General features: G+C 61.9%; 1 protein-coding gene across 1 annotated transcript in view; it reads left to right on the top strand.

Moving 5' to 3' along the window:
* SLC1A7 (solute carrier family 1 member 7) overlaps positions 1-10145 on the top strand; it is a gene marked incomplete at its 5' end in the record, with an annotated part of 54752 nt that extends 44607 nt beyond the window's left edge. The window contains 3 exons of the mRNA XM_084784439.1: positions 6261-6395; positions 6753-6855; positions 7649-10145. Of these exons, the coding sequence (XP_084640565.1) occupies positions 6261-6395; positions 6753-6855; positions 7649-7867 (457 nt within the window). The 3' untranslated portion in view covers positions 7868-10145. The remainder of the gene's footprint in view (positions 1-6260; positions 6396-6752; positions 6856-7648) is intronic.
* Positions 10146-10265: the final 120 nt, after the last annotated feature.

Consider the following 10265-nt stretch of genomic DNA (forward strand, 5'->3'; position numbering starts at 1 on the left):
GGATGGGGATGGGGATGGGGATGGGGATGGGGATGGGGATGGGGATGGGCATGGGGATGGGGATGGGGATGGGCATGGGGATGGGGATGGGGATGGGGATGGGGATGGGGATGGGGATGGGGATGGGCATGGGGATGGGGATGGGGATGGGGATGGGGATGGGGATGGGGATGGGGATGGGGATGGGCATGGGGATGGGGATGGGGATGGGGATGGGGATGGGGATGGGGATGGGCATGGGGATGGGGATGGGGATGGGCATGGGGATGGGGATGGGGATGGGGATGGGGATGGGCATGGGCATGGGGATGGGGATGGGGATGGGCATGGGGATGGGGATGGGGATGGGCATGGGCATGGGGATGGGGATGGGGATGGGCATGGGGATGGGGATGGGGATGGGATGGGGATGGGGATGGGGATGGGCATGGGGATGGGGATGGGGATGGGCATGGGCATGGGGATGGGGATGGGGATGGGCATGGGGATGGGGATGGGGATGGGGATGGGGATGGGGATGGGGATGGGGATGGGGATGGGGATGGGGATGGGCATGGGCATGGGGATGGGGATGGGGATGGGCATGGGGATGGGGATGGGGATGGGCATGGGCATGGGGATGGGGATGGGGATGGGCATGGGGATGGGGATGGGGATGGGGATGGGGATGGGGATGGGATGGGGATGGGGATGGGGATGGGCATGGGGATGGGGATGGGGATGGGCATGGGGATGGGGATGGGGATGGGGATGGGGATGGGCATGGGATGGGGATGGGGATGGGCATGGGGATGGGGATGGGGATGGGGATGGGGATGGGGATGGGCATGGGGATGGGGATGGGGATGGGCATGGGGATGGGGATGGGGATGGGGATGGGGATGGGCATGGGCATGGGGATGGGGATGGGGATGGGCATGGGGATGGGGATGGGGATGGGCATGGGCATGGGGATGGGGATGGGGATGGGCATGGGGATGGGGATGGGGATGGGCATGGGGATGGGGATGGGCATGGGGATGGGGATGGGGATGGGCATGGGGATGGGGATGGGGATGGGCATGGGGATGGGGATGGGGATGGGCATGGGGATGGGGATGGGGATGGGGATGGGGATGGGCATGGGGATGGGCATGGGGATGGGGATGGGCATGGGGATGGGGATGGGGATGGGGATGGGCATGGGCATGGGGATGGGGATGGGGATGGGCATGGGGATGGGGATGGGGATGGGCATGGGGATGGGGATGGGGATGGGGATGGGCATGGGGATGGGGATGGGGATGGGCATGGGGATGGGGATGGGGATGGGCATGGGGATGGGGATGGGGATGGGGATGGGCATGGGGATGGGGGTGGGGATGGGGATGGGATGGGGATGGGGATGGGGATGGGGATGGGCATGGGGATGGGGATGGGGATGGGGATGGGGATGGGGATGGGGATGGGGATGGGGATGGGGATGGGGATGGGGATGGGGATGGGGATGGGCATGGGGATGGGGATGGGATGGGGATGGGGATGGGGATGGGGATGGGGATGGGGATGGGATGGGGCATGGGGATGGGGATGGGGATGGGGATGGGGATGGGGATGGGGATGGGGATGGGCATGGGGATGGGGATGGGGATGGGGATGGGGATGGGGATGGGGATGGGGATGGGGATGGGGATGGGCATGGGGATGGGGATGGGGATGGGCATGGGGATGGGCATGGGGATGGGGATGGGGATGGGCATGGGGATGGGGATGGGGATGGGGATGGGGATGGAGATGGGGATGGGGATGGGGATGGGCATGGGGATGGGGATGGGGATGGGGATGGGGATGGGCATGGGGATGGGGATGGGGATGGGCATGGGATGGGGATGGGCATGGGGATGGGGATGGGGATGGGGATGGGGATGGAGATGGGGATGGGGATGGGGATGGGCATGGGGATGGGGATGGGGATGGGGATGGGGATGGGGATGGGGATGGAGATGGGGATGGGCATGGGGATGGGCATGGGGATGGGGATGGGGATGGGCATGGGGATGGGCATGGGGAGGGGATGGGGATGGGCATGGGGATGGGGATGGGGATGGGGATGGGGATGGGGATGGGGATGGGCATGGGGATGGGGATGGGGATGGGCATGGGGATGGGGATGGGGATGGGGATGGGGATGGGCATGGGGATGGGGATGGGGATGGGGATGGGGATGGGCATGGGGATGGGCATGGGGATGGGGATGGGGATGGGCATGGGGATGGGGATTGGGATGGGGGATGGGGATGGGCATGGGGATGGGCATGGGATGGGGATGGGGATGGGCATGGGGATGGGCATGGGGATGGGGATGGGGATGGGCATGGGGATGGGGATGGGGATGGGGATGGGCATGGGGATGGGGATGGGGATGGGCATGGGGATGGGGATGGGGATGGGGATGGGGATGGGGATGGAGATGGGATGGGGATGGGGATGGGCATGGGCATGGGGATGGGGATGGGGATGGGGATGGGGATGGGAATGGGGATGGGGATGGGGATGGGATGGGGATGGGGATGGGGATGGGGATGGGGATGGGCATGGGGATGGGGATGGGCATGGGCATGGGGATGGGGATGGGGATGGGGATGGGGATGGGCATGGGCATGGGGATGGGGATGGGGATGGGCATGGGCATGGGGATGGGATGGGCATGGGGATGGGGATGGGGATGGGGATGGGGATGGGGATGGGGATGGGGATGGGGATGGGGATGGGGATGGGGATGGGCATGGGGATGGGGATGGGGATGGGGATGGGGATGGGGATGGGGATGGGGATGGGGATGAGGATGGGCATGGGGATGGGGATGGGGATGGGGATGGGGATGGGGATGGGATGAGGATGGGCATGGGGATGGGGATGGGGATGGGGATGGGGATGGGGATGGGGATGGGGATGGGGATGGGCATGGGGATGGGGATGGGGATGGGGATGGGGATGGGCATGGGGATGGGGATGGGGATGGGGATGGGGATGGGCATGGGGATGGGGATGGGGATGGGCATGGGGATGGGGATGGGGATGGGGATGGGGATGGGGATGGGGATGGGGATGGGGATGGGGATGGGGATGGGGATGGGGATGGGGATGGGCATGGGGATGGGGATGGGGATGGGCATGGGGATGGGGATGGGATGGGGATGGGGATGGGGATGGGCATGGGGATGGGGATGGGGATGGGGATGGGGATGGGGATGGGCATGGGGATGGGGATGGGGATGGGGATGGGGATGGGGATGGGGATGGGCATGGGGATGGGGATGGGGATGGGGATGGGCATGGGGATGGGGATGGGGATGGGGATGGGGATGGGCATGGGGATGGGGATGGGCATGGGCATGGGGATGGGGATGGGGATGGGGATGGGGATGGGCATGGGCATGGGGATGGGGATGGGGATGGGCATGGGCATGGGGATGGGGATGGGGATGGGCATGGGGATGGGGATGGGGATGGGGATGGGGATGGGCATGGGATGGGGATGGGCATGGGCATGGGGATGGGGATGGGGATGGGGATGGGGATGGGCATGGGCATGGGGATGGGGATGGGGATGGGCATGGGCATGGGGATGGGGATGGGGATGGGCATGGGGATGGGGATGGGGATGGGGATGGGGATGGGCATGGGGATGGGGATGGGGATGGGCATGGGGATGGGGATGGGGATGGGCATGGGGATGGGGATGGGGATGGGGATGGGGATGGGGATGGGCATGGGGATGGGGATGGGGATGGGGATGGGGATGGGGATGGGCATGGGGATGGGGATGGGGATGGGGATGGGGATGGGCATGGGGATGGGGATGGGCATGGGCATGGGGATGGGGATGGGGATGGGGATGGGGATGGGGATGGGGATGGGGATGGGGATGGGCATGGGGATGGGGATGGGGATGGGGATGGGGATGGGGATGGGGATGGGGATGGGCATGGGGATGGGGATGGGGATGGGGATGGGGATGGGCATGGGGATGGGGATGGGGATGGGATGGGATGGGCATGGGGATGGGGATGGGGATGGGGATGGGGATGGGCATGGGGATGGGGATGGGGATGGGCATGGGGATGGGGATGAGGATGGGGATGGGCATGGGGATGGGGATGGGGATGGGAAGGGCATGGGGATGGGCATGGGGATGGGGATGGGGATGGGGATGGGCATGGGGATGGGCATGGGGATGGGCATGGGGATGGGGATGGGGATGGGGATGAGGATGGGCATGGGGATGGGGATGGGGATGGGGATGGGGATGGGCATGGGGATGGGGATGGGGATGGGGATGGGCATGGGGATGGGCATGGGGATGGGCATGGGGATGGGGATGGGGATGGGGATGAGGATGGGCATGGGGATGGGGATGGGGATGGGGATGGGCATGGGGATGGGCATGGGGATGGGCATGGGGATGGGGATGAGGATGGGCATGGGGATGGGATGGGGATGGGGATGGGGATGGGCATGGGGATGGGCATGGGGATGGGCATGGGGATGGGGATGGGATGAGGATGGGCATGGGGATGGGGATGGGGATGGGGATGGGCATGGGGATGGGGATGGGGATGGGGATGGGGATGGGGATGGGGATGGGGATGGGTATGGGGATGGGGATGGGATGGGGATGGGGATGGGCATGGGGATGGGGATGGGATGGGGATGGGGATGGGCATGGGGATGGGGATGGGGATGGGGATGGGCATGGGGATGGGGATGGGGATGGGGATGGGGATGGGGATGGGGATGGGCATGGGGATGGGGATGGGGATGGGGATGGGGATGGGCATGGGGATGGGCATGGGGATGGGGATGGGGATGGGGATGGGGATGGGGATGGGGATGGGCATGGGGATGGGGATGGGGATGGGGATGGGGATGGGCATGGGGATGGGATGGGGATGGGGATGGGGATGGGGATGGGGATGGGCATGGGGATGGGGATGGGGATGGGGATGGGCATGGGGATGGGGATGGGCATGGGGATGGGGATGGGCATGGGGATGGGCATGGGGATGGGGATGGGGATGGGGATGGGGATGGGGATGGGGATGGGATGGGCATGGGGATGGGGATGGGCATGGGATGGGGATGGGGATGGGCATGGGGATGGGGATGGGGATGGGGATGGGGCATGGGGATGGGCATGGGGATGGGCATGGGGATGGGCATGGGGATGGGCATGGGGATGGGGATGGGGATGGGGATGGGCATGGGGATGGGCATGGGGATGGGGATGGGGATGGGCATGGGGATGGGGATGGGGATGGGGATGGGGATGGGGATGGGCATGGGGATGGGGATGGGGATGGGCATGGGGATGGGCATGGGGATGGGGATGGGGATGGGATGGGGATGGGCATGGGGATGGGGATGGGGATGGGGATGGGGATGGGGATGGGGATGGGGATGGGCATGGGGATGGGGATGGGCATGGGGATGGGGATGGGCATGGGGATGGGGATGGGCATGGGGATGGGATGGGCATGGGGATGGGGATGGGGATGGGGATGGGGATGGATGGGGATGGGGATGGGGATGGGCATGGGGATGGGGATGGGCATGGGGATGGGGATGGGCATGGGGATGGGGATGGGGATGGGGATGGGGATGGGGATGGGGATGGGGATGGGGATGGGGATGGGGATGGGGATGGGGATGGGGATGGGGATGGGGATGGGGATGGGGATGGGCATGGGGATGGGGATGGGGATGGGGATGGGGATGGGCATGGGGATGGGGATGGGGATGGGGATGGGGATGGGGATGGGCATGGGGATGGGGATGGGGATGGGGATGGGGATGGGGATGGGCATGGGGATGGGCATGGGGATGGGGATGGGCATGGGGATGGGGATGGGCATGGGGATGGGGATGGGCATGGGGATGGGGTTAGGGATGGGCATAGGGATGGGCATGGGTTGGGGATGGGCATGGGCATGGGGATGGGGATGGGCATGAGGATGGCGATGGGGATGGGCATGGGGATGGGGATGGGGATCGGCATGGGGATGGGCATGGGCATTGGGATAGGAATTGCCATGAGGATGGGGACCCGTGGGCCCAAAGGACTATGAGCAGGGACATGCTTCTCTGAGAACCCTCTGATGTGCTTGCTGTTCATGACGGTCCTCACCCCCTTGGCTGGCCCCAAGGCTCTAGCATTCTGGTCTCCTCCTTGGAGCCAGGGCTGTGGCAAGTATCCCTGCCATGATCTCCTTTCTCTGCAGCATCACGGCTACTGCAGCCAGCATTGGGGCGGCTGGCATCCCACAGGCGGGGCTCGTCACCATGGTGATTGTGCTCACCTCTGTGGGCTTGCCCACTGACGACATCAACCTCATCATTGCTGTCGACTGGGCTCTGTGAGTGCTTCATTCCGGTCCCCCACCCAGCCCCACCCCGTCACTGAGGGCAGCAAGCTGCAGAATGGCCATGTGTGGCACGCACACTGGGGTGCCCCAGGGATCTGCAGCAGCTCGGTTGTGTGACCTGGAGTCCCAGAGTTCAAAGAGTGAAGACAGGAGCCCCCTTGAACTCTCTAGTCAGACACTGGGCCTGTGTCATGAAGGGGCTTCCTCAGCTGCCTCGGTACCCCTGGAGGAGTGGGTGCATCCCTGCCCATAGGCACTGCCTGGGCCTCAAGCTTTCCAGTTGAGTGTGGCCCTCTACCCCCTCCTCACTGAGTCTGCTGTGTCTCACTAACCACCTTGGCTTGCCAGGGACCGCTTTCGGACCATGATTAACGTGCTGGGTGATGCACTGGCGGCGGGGATCATGGCCCACATCTGCCGGAAGGATTTTGCTCAGGACATGGGTACTGAGGTGAGAGTAGTGTCTCTCCAGGAAACCTCTATGAAAGTGGCTCACAATCTGTGGGTTGCTACCCCTTTGGGGTTGAACGACCCTTTCACAGGGCTTACAGTTCATAACGGTAGCAAAATTATAGTTAAGAAATAACAAAAACTTTATGATTGGTGGTGGGGGGAGGGTCAACCACAACATGAGGAATGGTATGAAAGGGTCACTGCGTTAGGAAGGTTGAGACCTGATGGTCTACAAGATGGAGTCAGGTGGGGTTGCACAGATCCAGATGTCCCACCCACCCACTGGGAAGCCTTCAGCCCCATCCTTCACAGCTTTGGGCTCCCCATCCTAGCAGGGAACTAACTTTTCTAACACCTATTCATGGAGGACCTGCCAGGGTGCCCAGATCTAGCCAGTGAGTGGTGGGAGAAAACAGCACATCTTCCCTCTAAGAAACCCAGTCCCTCACAGGATGTTTGAGGGGCAGCCAGGGGTTGTCTGGTATTCGGGGTTGGCTGTGTGTGTGTGGTTGGCTGTATCCTCTTCACTAGAAAGATCTGAGGTTCAGGCAGGGGAGCTACTGTTTCTCCAGCTGGACGCTGGGGCTAGTCCTTCATTTACCAAGATAGGAGGCAGGGCGCAGGAGGCAAGGCAGCTTGCAAACTGGTGCCTGGAGAGGCCTGCAACCTGCCAAAGACTACCAGCTGTGTTTATAGGAAAATCTCTTGCAGTGGCTGCAGCCCCTGAGGCTGCTCAGTGGTGCCTACCCTCTGTCCCTCCTAGTGCTAACAAGGCCCACTTTCCTCTCCAGAAACTGCTGCCCTGTGAGACCAAGCCAGTGACGCTGCAGGAGATCGTGGCCGCCCAGCAGAACGGCTGTGTGAAGAGCGTGGCTGAGGCCTCGGAGCTAACCCTCGGCCCCATGTGCCCCCACCACATCCCAGTCCAGGCGGAGCAGGATGAGGAGCCGGCCACTGCCAGCCTAGATCACTGCACCATCGAGATCAGTGAGCTAGAGACCAATGTGTGAGGCTGCAGGGCCGCCGAGCCAAGCCGGACCCTGGGGTTGGCAGAGGGTAGGAGCTGAGCTCAAAATACACCTGAATGGCTGGCAAAAGCCCAGCTCCCAAGTTCCACCCTGACAGGCTAGTCAGCCACTGATGAGAAGCAGTGTCTCAGAAAAGAGACAGCTGTGTGCAGGAGCCCCAGCCAGCAACTGTGACTCCTGTTGCCCAACACCTAGCTGTGACAGTTTCTACTACGTGAACTCACAAAAGCACCAGCTGGGGTCTTTCTCTCCACTTCATGGAGGAATCATTTTGGGGCCTAAGAGCTAAAACCACTCCCTGAAAGTCAGGGCCAGAATGTTAATTCAAGTCTTTAGAGCCTCGGCCACTCCCGTCTAGTGGACAAGGCAGCCTGCAAGGCTGTGAAAACGGCTCTGAGCTTTCCAGGGTCCCTAAAGCCACAACTGCTTCCAAGGAGCAGAGATAAGACAGCAGTGTCCCTATTTCTGCCCACGCTGTGTCCAGGCTAAGTCAACCCTGCTCCACCCTACAGCATGTAGTTTTTAACCCAACACTCCCAACAAGGGTTTAGCCCATCCCAGGGCTGAGCCCTGCTGCCTTCACATGCCATGGCCTGTCCATTCCTGTCCACCAGACCTCTCAGCTGATATGGAGCCTGATGTCCACTAGGGCTGGAAGACCGCATGGGTACATCCCAGGTAGCCTCCCATGGGACAGGTGGGAAAGATGGGGCCACAGGAGGGAGGCCGAGGCTGGGGTGCTCTGGCCAAGTGGTTAACAGTCCCTTGGGGTCAGAACTCCATAAAAGCTTGAGTGACAAGGTGTAATGAGAGTTTCTAGTCCTTTCTATGTTTGCAACAATGTGATAAATAAAAGTCTTTGTTGGTTTTTTTTTTCCAGACTTGTGGTTGTAACAGACTGGGTGTTTTGTTTTATGTTTTGCTATGCAGTACTAGCTACCCACTATGTAGACTCTGCTAGTAGCAAACCCCCTGCGCCTCCCCACCCCCACCTGCTCTCCAAGTGCTCAGATAATAAGGCATGAGCCGCACTCTCTAGTTTGAGACCAGACTCTGGGCAGCATTTCTTTGTTGAGCTAATGCAAGCTGACAGCACAGATCGGCCTGCTGGGCTGGCCACAGTGAGAACAGGCCTGTCACATGCAGACCACCTCAAGAGGCCTAACTGCAGCTGGGCTTTTTCCAGGGGTGCTATAGACTGACCTCAGCCTGGTCTGGGCCCTGGCCTTGGAATCAGACCTCAGGAAAGGAAGAAATCCCAGTGGAAACTGCCCTTGGTTAACCATTTGCCTTAGGGAAGGGCCTAGCCCGAGAAGCCTAAGTGGCAGAGAGGGCACTGACCATGCAATCTGTTCTAGCTGGGGTTAAGGGTAGGGGTGGGGCAGGGTGGGGGGTAGGGGGTGTAACTCTGGAGTCTGGAGGGGTCATATACCAGGCTCATGAGGATGCCAAGACCCAGGGAGGAGACAGGCCTCCCCAAGGTCACTGGGGGGCCAGGAGGGCGCACACCCTCACCCTTGAACTATATCTACCCTCCTCCCATGAGTGTAAATCTCCAGGAAGGGCCTCAGCTCCAGGACACGCCCCCCACCCTTACCTCCCACCCCGCCACTCTCTATGGTCCTTTCATGGGTCCACACAGCTCTCCTTGCTTAGCTGATTTCTGACCACCTGGGAGAGATCAAACGTCCAGCCCGTTACCCTTCCCTTCGTGTGGATGGGCTCATTTGGCTCTTCCCTGGCTCTCCTAAGGGCTTTCAGGACTCTGGCTGCCTTCCGCTGCTACCACAGTCATTTAGACCCAAATAGCAGCTGGGTACAGCCTCCCTACCAACCCAAAGGCCAGCTCTCCTTCATTGGTGCTGCATACAGGGCACGCCTCTCACCTCTTCCCTGGGAATTCCTAAAAGGACTCTGTCCCCAAGTCAAGCATAAGCTCTCAGGCCTGCCTCTGCCTCCTCCCTACTTGGACAGCACCAACCACACCAGTAACATTAATGACAGTACCTCCATGCAAAAGTGACAAACAAACAGCCTATATTCCTCTGCCTGGAGGCTCAGCTTGTGGTGATCAGGGGAAATGTGCAGGCCTGGGCTGCTGTCCGGCCCTAAAGGCAGATCTCCACTCACTGACAGTGGATGCACCAGGACTTCCTCCTGCCTGGATGCTATGCCCATGCCTTGTCTGTCTGTGCCACTCCTGTGGGACCCCTCAGCCCTGGCACTGGCATCATCCCTGCTGGTTAAGGGTGTTGTTTACTGGATCTAGCCCACCCTGAGCAGACGCCAGCCAGCCCAGCATCCAGAAGGCAACACACACACACACACACACACACACACACACACACACACACACACACATACACACACATACCGCGGC

This window comes from Acomys minous, assembly GCF_964271855.1.
Source record: "Acomys minous genome assembly, chromosome: 6".
NCBI lineage: Eukaryota > Metazoa > Chordata > Mammalia > Rodentia > Muridae > Acomys > Acomys minous.